Consider the following 16,516-nt stretch of genomic DNA (forward strand, 5'->3'; position numbering starts at 1 on the left):
TAACTACTCAAATTTGGGTAATACGGACGCTCAGAGAGCGTTGTTGTGGTAGGTTGGTGAATAATTTTTGTACGCCGCGCTGAGTGTTAGGTATAGCTGTAAGATTTATGAATTGTAATGAATAATATGGTAGTTCAAACTGCAATTGAACTTAATCGGCCCATACATAAGGCTTATATTGCATAAAATGAAATAAATAAAAAATATTACTTAGAAAGAACTTCGTTTTCATGGTCGAACATTTTTGAAAATTCATCCCCGTTTGTTGTTCTTTGGGTTAAAAAGAAGACATTCCCTCTTGGAAGATAGGTTAAATAGTTTTATTATAGTCTTCAATTAACTCGATAGAGGTACTACCCTTCCTTTATTTATAGGAATATAATTAACAGTCCGACATAATAGTTATGCATCTGCTTCCAACTCTTTGGCCAGTTGCTGTGTTCGTTCATTCAACACCTGTTTCATGTCTGGTTCCAATTTCATTATGTCGATGGCTTCCTTCAGCAGGTTCATTGATTCGAGTAGCTTCTCCTACAAAACACATCAACATACAATTGTTTTAATATTAAATATAATGTAACTACGTGTCAGCAATCTAACCTGTGTGGCCTCTCGCGTCAATAGCCCACTGAGAAATTCGCGTTTTGCCTGTATTACCATTGCTTCCTGTAAATCCAAAAGTAGATTTCCACGGAAAATACTCCATCCGCCATCAAAGATGTCCGCTATTTCCAAAAGTTCTTGACACAGCTCTATTTTCCTTTTCAATGCAGCATCATTCATTTCTAAAAGTAAAAGAGAGTTTCTAGGAATACATATAAAACCTCGGATGCGCTTTTCAAATTACCGTGTATTGAGAACTTGGAGGCATTTCCGTATAATTGTGAGAGGGCATACTTCACCTGCAAAATGTGTGTATTCTTTTCATGCAAAGTGACACGATAACGATACAGAAAATCTTCAAAAGCTTTAACAGAAGATTTATCCAAAGATTCTATCTCCTTCTGGATGGCTGCGTTTCCTAAATTTATTTGCTTTGCCGACAACTGGTGCGGACACAATTGACACTTCCAAACGGCATTGTTATCCATTGGATCAGTGGAAACGATCTACATGTGTGAGCGAAAAAGTTAATTGCAAATCTAGAATGGGTAAGTACGATCGTTAACTTTCTTCGTACCTTTCCCACTTTGCAGTGACTACACGTTATTGAACCGGTAAATGTATTTAGCTCCGTTTCGTCACGGCAACGGCGACATGTGCAATCGAAGCACTTGGCCTGAGATAGATGAGTGCGTCGCATTATTGTGGACCACAGCGGCTGGGTGTATGATGTGGATATGATTTCCCCCTTGGCAATTGGAGTTTTTGCAATGAAAACTATATTCATTTTCTCATCAAATGTGTGACGGGCGTTCGAGATGCAATCGTGAGAAAACATAGCAGCCAATGGATATATAGCTCTGACTTTACGACCTTCCGCATTTTGACGTACTTCGAAGGCATTCGTATCCAAAATGGCAGCGGCACGTAAGATGTCATCTTCATTCTCGTCCATAGCTAGTATTGTCTTAACAAATGTTACCAAGTTTGCTCGAAGCACGTTGTAGAGAGGCGTATTCTTGCGTTCGTTCAAATGATCTTCTAACGCAGAAAACCTTTCGAAATACTCTGGTTTTCTTCTCTTAAGCAGAAGGCAACGCAATGGAAGAATGACGCAGTACGCCGATTCCTTCCTGCCAGTCTGAGCACTATAATCAATTTTTGCGCGAAATTTTCGCGATGCCATAAGTTGACATTCGTCCACGTGATGCTCTGATTGCTCACAATCGACACCGCACATTGGCCATCCACATTTCGTACATTTATAATAGTTATTCACAGGTGTGGGAAGCGTGCGATGGCAACCAAGGCAGAGTGGCGAGCAAGCCACCTTAGGGCCATATATAAGTGGGGATTCCCTCAAAATGATTTCACCGCACTTGATGTCTCTCGACGCTCGCAAATGTCTCCCCAACACATCATTCTTCACCACCTATGCAGAGGTAACAAACAAAGAAAAACACACAGATTATATATTTCAGAGTAGATATTGAATGTTTCACCTCGTAACATTTACATTCCGCTTTGTGACCTTTTTTCCAATGAATTTTTTGATGTTCCTTGCCGCAATAGAAAACTTGTTTGCAGGCCATGCATTTTAAGGATGCCGGCACTTCACATACAGCACATCTGTTCGGATTCGACATTACTGTTTACTCCTTTTGGAAAATCGAAGATAAAGTTTGTATCTGAACGTGAATAACACACGTCCGAAATGTTTGCGTAATACCGAACAGCGATCAAACTATCAAGACAAATGGTCTGAATGCAAATGAACAAAAAAATAAAAACAGAGAAATTAATGTTCTCTTTCTTTATCCGAGCAATACACAGCATAAGAGGTGGCATCATCACCACTGCCAACAGCAATAACAAACGGAACAATGGATTCACATTTATAAAATACGCCGGCAAGTGAGACTTACGAAGATACCCTACATATACCTACAGCAATATTTCGATCGATTGTAGCGGTCATGCACATAAAAAAACATCTTCAGGACAGCATCTACAAATGTGTACATATGTAGTTGAATATACAAACCTATATTTCCACTCTACCCATACAAATGTGCTAGCACGTCGCGTGTGTGTTTCATTACATTTTATGTTCCGATTTAAAAATAGGAACCACCAAACGACAATATGTATAAATGCGTTTGGAATCAATGCATCAGCCAATAGACCAACAAATTTAACAAATTGTCTTTTGATGTGTGATGACCAACCACTAACAATGATTTCAAAATTCACTTATAGTGCGATATTGATTCAAAATAAAATATTTAACTTAAGCCTCCTGGGGAGAGTTGTTTAATGATACAGTTATCAAAAATGTGTAGTTGAAATTTCAGTGGACCAAAACTGCTGCAACTGCTTTTCTCAAATCTCAAATAATAATCATAACAAACATTTTCGTAATCAAAAATCGACATTGTGCCGCATGTTTACTTCTTGGTAATTATGTATGTATGTACATTTATTAGTTTAGTATATTTGTTGTATGTAAAAAATAATTATAAACATTTTATAAAAAAATCGAAGGAAATCAGTCTTTCAAATTTATGATGTATGTTTGAAATATGACATAGTTAATTTTGTATACAATACGGTTATCTTAAGCCTAAAGTACGCATTTTGTATGTAATTTACAAATCAATCTTATACAATCATCATTCACAATCATGTTGATGCCATAATATTTAAACTCAAAACAATCTGGAAGGCAAAATTCATCATGCACAATTAGAACAAACTTAGGATAACCGCATGTGGTGGAACAGCAATAAAATTATGATTATATTTATTTTGAGAAGAACAACGAATGAACGTGTGGCTGACTGACCCACCTTTATGTAGCCCAGCATCGCCACCTGTTGCCATCGATTTAGTGTACATAGTTAAATACTGATAAAGCAGCTTTCATTGTTTTTGTTTTTTTTTCTTTTTTTTTGGCTGCCGAACATTCACAACAGTAGCAACTTAACAATAATATATGTATGTATATAGCGTATATATAGAGGGTATTTACTAACATATTAACTAATAGCGATGTCGGCATCTGTTGTAGTATTTTCAAAAAATATGTACGAGTATATAGAGCGAATGTTGTACATATGTACTTATACACTTATGAACTAGAAGAACAAAAAATCTCATTGAGTCGTTTATTAGTATTCGATTAGTAGTAGATGTTTGTGGCGACTTCAGACCATAGGATAGCTGTATACAATATTTTACTTTCCTTTAAACCTTTAACAGTTTAAAGAAGTTATATCTTAATAATTTAGTTGTGCCAATTAAGTCAATTATGTTCTAGAGTGGGCAGTGAAATATGAGGGCAATAAATAAGTGGTTATATTTACGAAATATAGATCTGGAAACTAACATCCGACAATTAGAAGTTCTGTAATTTAATATCTTCACCCAACACTGTGTATGTTTGGCCAGTACACAGTATAATTCCAAGGGCATATGCCTAGTATAATTCCATATACATACATATATACATAATGGAATGTTACTTTCTCCCAACACATTGTTAGTTTGGAGAAGGCAAGATATCTCTGTTTAAGTGAAATATTGGTTGGAACACTGACAATTGAAATCGACTATTCGTCTTTCTCCTCGAAATGGTGATAATGATGGTGTATGTGTTCGTGAACATATCGGTGAATTAGAGAAGACGTGGCACTGGTATTGGCAATTGTGTCGTTTGCATCATTGCTTATTGAGCTATTCCGACCACTTTCAGATATTGCAATTCCTCCTAAATCGACCAAATCTTCATCCAAATCGTCATCTATTTCCAGATCATCCTCGACGTGAGCCTTATTATTTGTAACATCAACGGTTGGCGGTAAGTGCTGAATGTTGCCAATACAATGTTGTTTTGTAGTCGCTGACTGATCATTTTCATCCTCCAATTCGAGATCGACCAGCGTTCCTTCAGCTACATGTATTGTGGTCCGAGGGTTTTGATTGTCGTTCGTTTCACTTTCGATATTTTCATGCTGTGAGTGACACTCATCCTCGCTTGTTTGTGCAATGAGATTTTGAAACTCCATCGGATCTTCAGAAAAGGGCAACAGCGATGCGTATCCCTCAGTTTTACTTGAAGCTGCCAACGATATGTCACATGATTTATTTGCATGCAGTACTGTTCCGTTTGATCGTCTTTGACGTTGCAATCGATGCTTGTTTCGACGATGGATATTTTCCTTGTTACATGTTGCCAAACTGGTCTGCTGCAATTTCTCCGTCAACTTTGCGTAGAGCTCGTAATTCTGCATGTGGTTCGATCTGAATTTTATGGATTGTTGATTTTGGACCTTATCTGTGCCCTGGTCATTCAAATTCATAGACGAAACACTATGTTTACTGCCAGACGGCAAACGTTGGTACCCATGATATTGGGGTGAATTCTGAGATGATGTATGACCGGTTGTATTACCATGATTTACATGAGGAAGTGGCATATTTCGAGGACTCTTTGAAATTTTTGTGTTATGAATAGAAGTCGCGGACTGACCCAAATGTTTGGGTTCGGTGTGAGGTTGAACCGCTAAGGTAGGCATGGTGGATGGTGGAACAGTAGCTATTTGCGGGTTGTGAACTGTATGAGTATTTGTAATGTCGTTTGTTTGGTTGATTGGCTTATTATGTTGCAGCGTTAAAATCGGTGCTGTATGATTTGGGGCACCACCACTACAAATTGTGGCATGCAGAAAAGAGTCATATCCACAGAGATTCATTTTACCATGCTGACCGTTGTTTCTACCACTGAGGACTGAAGTCCCATTTTGGCCACTCGACATGGAAGAGTTTAGACCCATTTGTTGCTGGAACATGGGAATGTGCGCTTGGTGATGGATTATGCTATGACCATTCAGATGGTCAGTAGTCAAAGATGATTCATTGTTATTACTTAAATTGATTGAGCGATTACTATGATTTGCAATAAGCATAGGAATTTTTGTTTTTTGCCGTGTCTGACTCGGGATGTGTTTGTTTTTATGTGAAGTCTGATGTTGAGGAGTCTGCTGTCTGATTGGGCTTACGTTCGCTTGGGGTTTTCTGGAAAATATGTATAAATAAAGAAATTCAATATTATCTTGAAGATTGGAATTAATTTTGCTGAGAATGGTTATTATCGCTCACCCGTTCAGTTGAAAACACAGGCGATTCTTCTCCATGCTTTCCCGTATTATGCTTATCAGATCGTTGCGGTTCAGAGGAGTCTTCCAACACTCTGCTGAACTACGTATCTGGGAAACCGAAGTATTCTCAGTCTGAAAGGTGTTGCGCATCTGAACACCATCCAAGACATCAGTGTTGTTAAGCTGTTGATTAACCCAAGCCAACTGGTGCTGATTCTGTGTCTTTTGCAAGTGCCTATTATTCCAGCAAGCCTCATTTCCTACAGACAAGCTGCGTTGACGAATTTGTGTGCAGTCTTGGAATTGCTTTAGGTGAAACAAATAAAAAAACGAAAAAATAAAACACTTCGAAGTGGAACGTGTTATTTTATATAGATATGTATTAATACTTGAATACAATATCATATACTTTGGAGTTTCAATATTAAACGAACATAAAATATTTTGGATGAGAAAATTATTTGTTGGGTTTAGTTAAACAAACCTTTTGTTTTCTCGACTTTCGGAGTAACTTCATGCGCGTTAATGCGGCATGTTTCATGAAGGCTTCATTCGAAACCGTTTTACTTGCATTTGGCAGGTGATGTGTGGTTGGACCACCAGGTGATACAGTTGCGCCAGTATGTTCTTCGACTACAGTTAAACACTGTCGACAAGCATCGCTACCACCTTTCTTCGCGTGGTTATAAATATTTTCGGACATGTTGACCTCTCCATTTGGTGGAACTTGTTGCTGTGTTAGAAAGCATTGTTGGTCGGGTTTACTTTTGGGTAGTCTGTTTCTTGATGATGCCGTCAAGAGGTGAACAGCTGAATTAACTGGCACCCCTGTTTCACGTTCCTTGTCACTGGCACTGTCGTCATCTTCTTCGTCAGACTTTATAAGTTTACGAGGCCTGTAACGGTGCGATTTTCTTCCTAAGATGTTACCTGAAATTTTATTCGAGGAAACATTTTGTTGTTCTAATGCACATGGGTTTGGGGAAACCGCCTGCTTTGTGGTCGATGTCTTAGTCGTTTTATCCTCAGGCGATACGGTAAGACGGACGTTTATTGTTTTGCTGCCGCTGTGGGGTACAACAACTGATTTACCTATCGACTCATATATGGTATAAACAATGCCCACAATATCGTCTTTTGTGATTTTTCCATGATGTCCGTCCAAGTCATAAAATGTAAAAGAGAATTGCAGAGGTTGTGACGCTTTTCCTCCCTCAACCGAGACATCGCACGTGAATTCCTGAAAACATTAGTAAAGGCTAAAATTTAGAATTTATGGATTGAAATCGGCCTGACATTAAATGGCATCCCAGCAAACTAAATGTCTGATGTCCGACACGTCTGAACAATTTCGGAAGCAAAGTCGTTCAGATTTCGTTCCGATTTCTAAACGATTTTTCGGAGAGGAAATAGTTCAGATTTTGTACCGATTTCGGAACGAATGTGGGAAAGAAACTTCCTTTCCGAATTTCCCAAGGATTTTCTTCAGATTTCGTTACGAAATCGGACCGAAATCGATCCGATGTCGCTCCGACATTTCGTTCCGAAATTATGTCAACCACTTCATACAACTTTCGTTAAGATATCGTTACGATTTCGGATCAGATATCGGACGTATCGTCCGAATTTTGTTCCGATTTCGTTACGATGTCGGTACGATTGGTTTGCTCGGATGTTATTATAGATGGATCAATGATTTTTTACTTTTGCCACTTTCGCCTTTATAAATTTGAAAATAAAATACAAGTTTTGTGTGTACGGAAACACACACAAATGTACTTGTGCATTTTGGGTTCAATGACTCACCTCTAGCCTTATATGTTCATCGGGTCGCTGCTGTTGCGTATTTTGGGTATACCGTGCAGAAGAATGACTCTGCTGAGCGCCTATTGACGTCTCGCCATCAATGTGTTGTTCTTGGAGGTCTGCTGGAATATGGCGATGCGCATTGGATTTTTGTAGGTGCTTGTTGCTTGCATCCCGGCATGTAGATGAATGTTTTTGGACCTGCTGATGTTGCTGCTGACTTTCGTTTACGTTATTATTACTTGAGGGACAAGTATTTATACATTCCAGGGGTGACGCAGTTGTGGATGGGACATTATTTCTGTGAGCCGTTCCAGATCGCAGTGACAAGTTATTCTCACGATCACTGACTAGCAGCAAATCGGGTGGAGCGCTACATGACGAGGACGCTCGAACTTGATGGTAAATTAACTCTTCGGAATCTGTTGCACATTCTTGAACTGAAAACAATTAATTGTAACTCGTAAATTAGTGATGATTTTCAACCATGATTTTGTTTAGGTTGAGTCTACTATTTTTGCCCATTGGTCCGACCTGACAGTTCTAAGCATCTGTTCGTATAAATTCATGTCGGTACATTTCAATTTTTGGCTTATTTGGAATCCAAGCACATACTTGTGCCAAAAATTATGTCTGAAAACGCATCTATTATAGACGAAATTGTCACCAAAATTAACTCTGCCAAGAGAAAACCAAAATACAATTCAGTTATGTATAACTGTGTTCACAATAACATTCTGTCATTTAAGGAAAAACTAACTTCCTGAGTCCAGTTGCGATCTACATCTTACCGCTTTTGTAAAAGCAAGCACTAGAAATATATATATGTAGATTCGAAATGGTTATTTACAGATGCATCAAAGAATGACTCATCAACTGTATATGCTGTCGTCGACAATAGTGGTCAGATCCTAGGAGCACATACTCTAAGAAACGCTGCATCTATATTTACAGCAGAAGCAGCTGTAATTTTACACGCCATAAACATCGCTGAAAACTCGGCAACAAAAACCATTATATTTACGGACAGTTTATCAATTATAAAAGCTGTATGTAACATCGCAAACAATAAATGGACATCTATTAATAATATACGCGACTTGTTAACTGATAATAAAAACAAGATTACTATTTTCTGGATCCCTGGGCATATTGGTCTAACTGGAAATGTATATGCAGACTCTGCAGCAAAATATGCTTGTAAGTAAGTAATAATGTTTGCACCGTCGATCACATCCTTTCTGAATGACCGTCTCTTCATTAAGATCACAACATGAGAATTGGGGATAAGAGCCTTATTGTGCTATTTATACTATGGTTCAAGAAAAAAGTACGAAGAAGGAATTGCTTGATGTTTTTGAGAATCGTACCTAAATTTTTCTGGGTAGTATTTTTGTAGAGTAAACCTGTGCAATGACACCCTATTGCCCGGTTTCTATGTAAGTATGCATGTATATAAAATATCATCTTGTGCTACTTTTGCCATGGTTCAAGAAACAAGGAATGATGGATTTAGTACAACGAAAAGTTTTAACACGTTCGAGGACGTGAATGCTATAGCATTCATTTTCATGGTGATGTAGGATGACGTGAATGCTATAGCACTCAAATGCCACAATATAATAAATAAAAAATTATAATAATATTAATAATTAATTAATAAAAAAAACAAAAACCAATTTCGAAAAAAATGGGTGCCATTTTTTGTACCTCTCTGAGTTTTTTTTTACGTCCGCGAACATGTTAAATAAGATTCGTCATTTGATTTAACTGAAGACGTATAAACTTAAAACGAAGCTACAACAACACCAAAAAAAAGATATAAAGAAAGCTGTTTTCTCAATCATGAACAATCATGACAATCAAAAAATTCATCACATCATAGACCTATGGCGAAAAATTTCTTTTGGGTTCTTAACTTTGTTTTATTTTTTCATTCATCTAATATCCATTCACTTTATTTTCATAAGAGGAACCTAGCCCATAGGGCCAAGAGCGGTTCTAAAAACTACAAAACACGTACTACTCAATAAGCTTTAAACTAATATCCGATGAAATTTAGAACGGCGATGAAACAGCCTTTTTTTAATGACCCCATCCGACAGTTTTAAAATGCCTCTAATGGAAAACTCTGCAAAGACCGACTGCCAGTAATTATTCAATTACGAAAGTATTTTTAACTGAGATCCTGATTTTACAACATTTGGCAATAGTATATGGCCTGAAGTCATTTAAGCTATAACTTTTGAAGTCATTAAAATAGCATTAACTGAATAGACAACTATCCACTGATCTGTAGTGGGCTTCTCTAACACATTTTTGGGGTTACCCACCAAAATCGGTAAAATTATAACGCAAAATTATAAATAAAAAGTTGAAATAAAGGTAAGCTTACCTTAACCTAGGTTATCAAAACTTTTGCTATCTTAGAACTTTACCACTACTTTTTATTAGTCGCTAACTTACCGATAAACATCGTTATTTACCGAAATTATAATTTTACCGATTTTTGTCGGTAACTCAAAAAAATGAGTTAGAGAATCGCACTACCTGTAAGGATAGACGAGGGTCAAAGTAAGTAATTGAACGTGTTGGGTGCAGAGTTAAGATTTGAGTTAAATTTGAAACTCACGAATTCCAAGCGATAAAAATTTCTTGGTGCCCGATGCCCGGCCAGTTTTTAAGCGAACCGATTTTCACGAAATTTTGTGGAATATGCCGTGGCACATGTAGCCATGAATTTCGAATGTGGCACGGTATCTCCCCTATTAAGAAAAACGACATAGGGTAAGTGATCCTATATCCGGCATGTACCAGTAGCCGGCACCTTTCGTATTTGAATTCAAATAACTCATAATTACAAATATGAAAATGATCTTAAAAATGTTTCAACAATATAGTCAGCTAAATCTGTGTAACATTTCATTGAGCTTAGACCATTTATTATATCGGAATTTAACTTTTTGGTAGTGAGTGTTTTCACCACAACCGAAAATGCATGTCTCTTAAGAAAAAAATAGTGGAGACGTCAACATAAAAATATCTGTAATTATATTAAAATTAAAAAAATTAACAAAATTGTTGTAGTGTTGGTAGAGAATAGCCAAAAAACACTTTAGAAAAACAAATTATTAAAAAATTATTTTAATTTTGGCATTTTTGCCGACGCCGACTTTAGGGACAACTAAATGTAAAGTTTGCCAGAAGTCGGCATGGGGTGAAAAATGCGGGATTTGTCCATTATTTTTAGCTCAAAAAGAAAAAAGTCACAAGTCACAAGTCACAAGTTTTACTAATAAACTACCCAGAAAAATAAAATTGAACTACTTCATGATGAAGTAGTACATTCATTGCTTCTTTCCGAAGCAGTCCACAGAGAGTCATGATAGATACAGTCTATTCTTTATCTTTTGACAATATCCGATTTGTATCCATATCATTGAATTTATTGTATATGAACTATTTATGAGATTTTTGCAAAAGGGCTTTTAAACTGAGAAAAAAACATGATCCGTTATGGTTACTTTTTACTTTTTATAGTAGAGAATTCGCTTTTATTGCTCAAAAATACTCGAAAACTTCTTAAGAAATGCTTCTTTATTGACTTCCACAGAGTCATGCAAAATATGTGATGAAGATACAAGTTAGACAGTATCCTCACTTCACCATGCCCTTGTAAAAATCATGACTTCTTTCACGTAAAAAGATGTAGTCCAGAAGCACTTGCACTCAGGTTCAACTACTTTTTTGGCTACAAACATTTTGATGGGAATATATATATATATATATATATATATATATATATATATATATATATATATACAAGTCACAAGTTTTGCTAATAAACTATATATATATATATATATATATATATATACAAGTCACAAGTTTTGCTAATAAACTATATATATATATATATATATAATTGTTCCACAAACATCCCATAAGGGACAAGGGAGACTTCTCTCATATCAAAATTGCAAAAAAAATACCTAATTTTGCTTTCAAAAATATATTTTAAAGAAAATGTTCTAAAACTTGCAATTTTGTTGCAAATGTATTGGCCAGCCCTGTATTTACAAATTTCCCTAAATGGTGAAGTTCAACGGTCCATCAGCCATGGACAACTGAAAAAATATACGTCTCAATAAGCGGGAGACTTTGACTTAGCCATTTTTTTAACTTTTATTATTAGATCGCTTTAGGGCAATAATAAATCCTAAAAAGCGAAAAAATCCGACAAATAAAATAGAAGAATTCAAAAATTCACAAAAAAATGTATTGGCATATTTTGAAGTACAGATAGTATAGAGTATGTGCAAAAAATTTCAAGTCGATCGGAGCAAAATTAGCTGAGACATGACCGTTCAAAGTGAAGAAACGTTTTTGTTTTGTGTGGCGCAGTTTAAACGCGTTTTTCTCGAAATGACATTGTTGAAGACGATGCCAATGACAGCTTCAAAACGGCTGGCACTGATCTTCTTATATTTTGATGAGCTCATTTATTACATAAAAATCTTGTCTTTAAGCGAGACAATTTTAAACAAATTGGCCGATTTTTGGACAAGAAACGGTCAATTTTTTCGTAAATCGAAATTTCGACTTTCACAGACCATTTTTTTAATAAATATTTTTAAAATTGCCGCGCTTAAAATTCAATACTATTAGGTACATAATAACCCCACAAATATCTATGTTGATCGGTTCAGCCGTTTTCGAGCTATCGTTGGTATCGCAAAACGCTTTTACAAAAAGTTTAAAAGTGTTTCGCAGGTAGCAATTTACCACAAAGCTATGCAATGTTTTTAGCACCAAAAATGCCAAAAGTAGTTTAATATGTGCTCTTTCAGATGAAAGAGAGTTCAACTTAAAAACAAGTAAGAAAAGCGTTAAGTTCGGTCGGGCCGAACTTTTTATACCCTCCACCACAAATTTCAGCCATTTCGGTGGATTAATGTGGCCACAACCTTCAAAATACCGAAATTCGGAAGGTACCGTTCTATGGGGGCTATATGATGGCGTGGACCTATACCTACAAATTTCTGGGGGAAAGTTTTATCCGCCTAAAGAAGACTAAATACCAAATTTCAGCCATATCGGTGGGATAATGAGGCTAAAACGTTCAAAATATCGAAAATCGGCAAATATTGTATTATGGGGGTCTATATCAAAACGTGGACCTATATAAACATTTTATGGTAGAAATGTTTCTTAGCCTCTAGAAACACAAAATACAAAGTTACAACCGATTCTTTGGTTAAGTGGGTCTAATACATTCAAAATATATTAAAATGACGCGTACTTTATAAGGGGCCCTATGTGGGGACTATACCAAAACGTGGACCTATATAACCCAACTTTGGTAGGAATGTTTTCTGGCCTCTGAAGACACAAAATACCAAATTACAACCAATTCTGTTGTCAATTGGGTCTAATACATTCAAAATATATTAAAATGACGCGTACTTTATATGGGGCCTTATATGGGGGCTATACCAAAACGTGGACCTATATAACCCAACTTTGGTAGGAATATTTTTTGGCCTCTGGAGACACAAAGTACCAAATTACAACCAATTCGGTGGTAAAATGGGCCAAATATCTTAAAAATTCCTTAAAACGACGACGCGTCACGCGTCATTTTGTATGGGGGCTATACGAAAGCGTGGACCTACATAGCCCACTTTCAATACCAAAAGTCCTACGTAAATATAACATATTTTCCCAAAATTTCATCAACCTACGTCAATCCGTTCGGACGCTAGAGTGATTTCCACAGACGGACAGACGGACAGACGGACAGACGGACGGACATGGCTATATCGATGTAGAATTGCACGCTGATCAAGAATATATATACTTTGTGGGGTCTACAATGATTATTTCGAGTAGTTACAAACGTAGTGACAAACTTAATATACCCCCATCCTATGGTGGAGGGTATAATAATGGTAGTTTCCATGAAAAAATTATGAAAAATTACTTTTTTTTGACCTGCACAACTATTAATAAAGAAACATAAAAACGTTCAGTGACAAGATTATTTGGTATTCCGTTGAATTAAAATTCGTCTTGTTCCGAAATACCGGGGCAACCATTGATCTCTAAAAAGTCCAAAAAGTTCATCCGAACTATTTCCCTTTTGAGTCTGAGGCATCTAGTTTGCTTGACGAAAATATAAAGCTCCATTAGATGTACAATTCGCTGGAAAATTCGGAATGTGCCGGATAGTTTTCTGTTAGGAGAAGGCTTTTGCAATCATATTTTAGACCAATTTTCTTAAAATTATCTCTTACTTCGGAAAAAATGTTTGCTAAACCACTTTTGCTGTTTTACCCAAGCTTTTTTGATGTCTTTATAAAAAAGGAGAAGTTCGTGAGCACTCTCAGCCACCAAGAAAATGTGATCATGATTTGAGCCATCAAAATACACTACTGCGATTTAATCCCAGAACAATTAGGAACAAAATTCGACATTAACATTTATAAATTTCATATGCTGGAGGTCGTTGTACCATGGCCACTTTTGTTTGTTGGCCACTCATTCTTGACTACTCATTAAAGAACACACCTATGGTAATTCTTTGTAAATGTCTTTGTGCCCGATATATTTTCATCGGTCCCTTCGTGCAATGTTGTCTTAACTTTAGTAAAAAATCTCCATTTTTTTTGAAAAATTTTCCAGAGTAGATATTGTTACGCTTACCATGGGAAAATGTTCTCGTTGCTGAAATCTGCACCAGTCAATGGGAAGACGGCTATTTTCAGAAAATGTATACTTTAAAAGAAAATTCCTAAGAAAGGAGCTCAACAGAACGGGGTTGTCAAGATTCTAAGATCCATATCTCTCGATCCAGAGATCGAGATTTACAGCATATAGCACCATTTTCAAAAAGTTAAAGTGCGAGCTATAATATTGTATACATCAAGCGTGCACCCATAATAGGCCAATTTTTGACTTCTTGATGGTTTTATTGAAAACCCTGGTTCCAAAAATCGGTTTTTGGACTATATCACCTAAACACCGGAAAATATCCCCATGACCAATTGTTGATTCCAATGATACCCATTTTGTCGCAATCTGTTCAGTAGAATGGACTTTCGGGTAACCGGCCCAATAATTCCCGTCATCAACGCAACAATATCTTCTTCTGGAAAAAATTGGAGAGTTTTTACTAAACTATAGTTGTTCCGCTATTTTCTTTGCTTTTACAAACATTTAGTTCACACACTGTATACCTATTTATTTTCAAAAAATTGTGAAGGGCACCAATAACAAATCCAGCTTTTCGTTTTTTTCCTATTTGGGTGACTTGATGGATAAGATGGCATAGCAAATTGGTACGAAAACCCAACATATAACACACAACCCAATAACATACAACACAATTTCTAGTATGTACGGGACGGCATCTTTGGTGTGCCTACGTTCGTTCTGATTTTCCTTTGAAGTTTCCGTCGCCATTGTATCTCTCGAACGTCTATTTCTTTTAAATACCACCACCAACCATCGTTTTTCTGTTTTGTTTTCTTCTCCACATACACACTCATATATAGCTAGCTAATGTATATTGTTGTTGTTGCTTTATCTTGCTGAGCGTTGACTGTGAGGGGTCGGCTATTCAAAGCGATCATAGCTTTGAATAGCCGAAACATGTTTTTTGTTCGATTCTCAACGTATTCGACTACACTAATGACTCGTTGTACAACTAAAGACTAGATAATTAAAAAAAAAAACTAGCAAATTTTTCGGCACTCACCTGAAAATTGTTTATATCCGCCCAGAAATTTATGTTTCCACCACTTCACCAAATTTCCCGCCATTGTCCTAAGTCAAATATATTTTATAATTTACATGCGGGAGTTGGTTTCATCCCATTTGACCATTTGAAAGTACTTTTTTTTATTCTTTTGTTTTTCACATTAATTAACGCACGAACACCAACTTTTCTTTCACTGTCTTCTAGAGTTCCATACTACACTTGAACGAACATTCACGATAAAAACAAAATATATCTTTTCTCTTTTGCAATGATGAAACAACGTATAACACATACACACAAATCTTGTTACATATAGACCAAAGCAAAAAACAAACACGCAAGTACGAATATTTATAATCTACACTGCTACAAGTCGAGATTCCACTTTATAATTACTTATAATTTTGTATTCGATATTATTATTGTTTATTAACGAATGAACCCAACAACAAAACAAGCAACCGATATGTTTGTTTACTGAAAAAAATATTGTATTTGGAGGTTGGAAGTAGAGAGCGATGCCGATGTGTATTCGCGGTCAACGGCGGCTTTCATACAAAACATTCGGCGGCGGCCAAAAGTTGAATAAAGCCGAGAAATCATAAAGCCGATATATGGCCTGTTCCCATACTTTATAAAGTGGTGATCATGGCACAATCATACAGGTACCCGCATCAGCCCAGCTGATGTACTGTGAGCTGTCAAAAAAGTTGTAATTGAAAACACAAAATTAAAAAACAAAATTTTAAAAGAAAAACTGTGAATTTTTGACTGATTTTTGTTATAATGTGTTTATTAATAACTGCCTAACAAAATTTTGTTGAAAAAATGTGTGAGTCGCTTTATTTTTGGAAAACATTTTTGGCATTTCACAGTACTGAACTCGTTTTTGTTGTTGTTGTTTGCTGATGCATCTACCTGGTAATTGTGCCATGGTGGTGATGCGGGGCATACACTATACTGCCAAACTGCACTGCCAAATGAACCCTTGTGTACTAGAGCTGGCAAAAAATAGATGCCACTATCGATAATATCGATTATTATTTAAAAATTTAATATCGATAGATAGTTTTGCCTATCGATATTATCGGAATAAAAACCCCTAACCTGAAATCCATTGAAATAAATAGAAATTTCGCTGCTTTTCGGTTATGTGTGTGTAAGAAAGTAAGTCCGTAGTCACACG

The 16,516-nt window shown here is 36.4% G+C and overlaps 2 protein-coding genes across 2 annotated transcripts; both read right to left on the minus strand.

Annotated features, from left to right (window-relative positions):
* Positions 1-298: 298 nt before the first annotated feature.
* Positions 299-2,475, minus strand: SmydA-2 (SET and MYND domain containing, arthropod-specific, member 2). The gene is made up of 5 exons (XM_073984743.1): positions 2,106-2,475; positions 1,181-2,035; positions 848-1,109; positions 601-785; positions 299-531 (listed from the first exon to the last, which is right to left on the minus strand). The coding sequence occupies exons 1-5, from the start codon at positions 2,247-2,249 to the stop codon at positions 403-405; spliced, it is 1,575 nt and encodes a 524-aa protein (XP_073840844.1). The 5' UTR covers positions 2,250-2,475; the 3' UTR covers positions 299-402.
* A 540-nt stretch (positions 2,476-3,015) lies between these two features.
* nkd (NKD inhibitor of WNT signaling pathway naked cuticle) lies at positions 3,016-15,923 on the minus strand. The gene is made up of 6 exons (XM_073984742.1): positions 15,727-15,923; positions 15,328-15,543; positions 7,569-8,008; positions 6,247-7,002; positions 5,764-6,068; positions 3,016-5,679 (listed from the first exon to the last, which is right to left on the minus strand). Exons 2-6 carry the CDS (start codon positions 15,389-15,391, stop codon positions 4,215-4,217), a joined length of 3,030 nt encoding a protein of 1,009 aa, XP_073840843.1. The 5' UTR covers positions 15,392-15,543; positions 15,727-15,923; the 3' UTR covers positions 3,016-4,214.
* Between the last annotated feature and the right edge of the window lie 593 nt (positions 15,924-16,516).

The sequence above is a fragment of the Musca autumnalis genome, unplaced genomic scaffold (genome assembly GCF_047663935.1).
Source record: "Musca autumnalis isolate F117 unplaced genomic scaffold, ASM4766393v1 scaffold_4, whole genome shotgun sequence".
NCBI classification, from domain to species: domain Eukaryota; kingdom Metazoa; phylum Arthropoda; class Insecta; order Diptera; family Muscidae; genus Musca; species Musca autumnalis.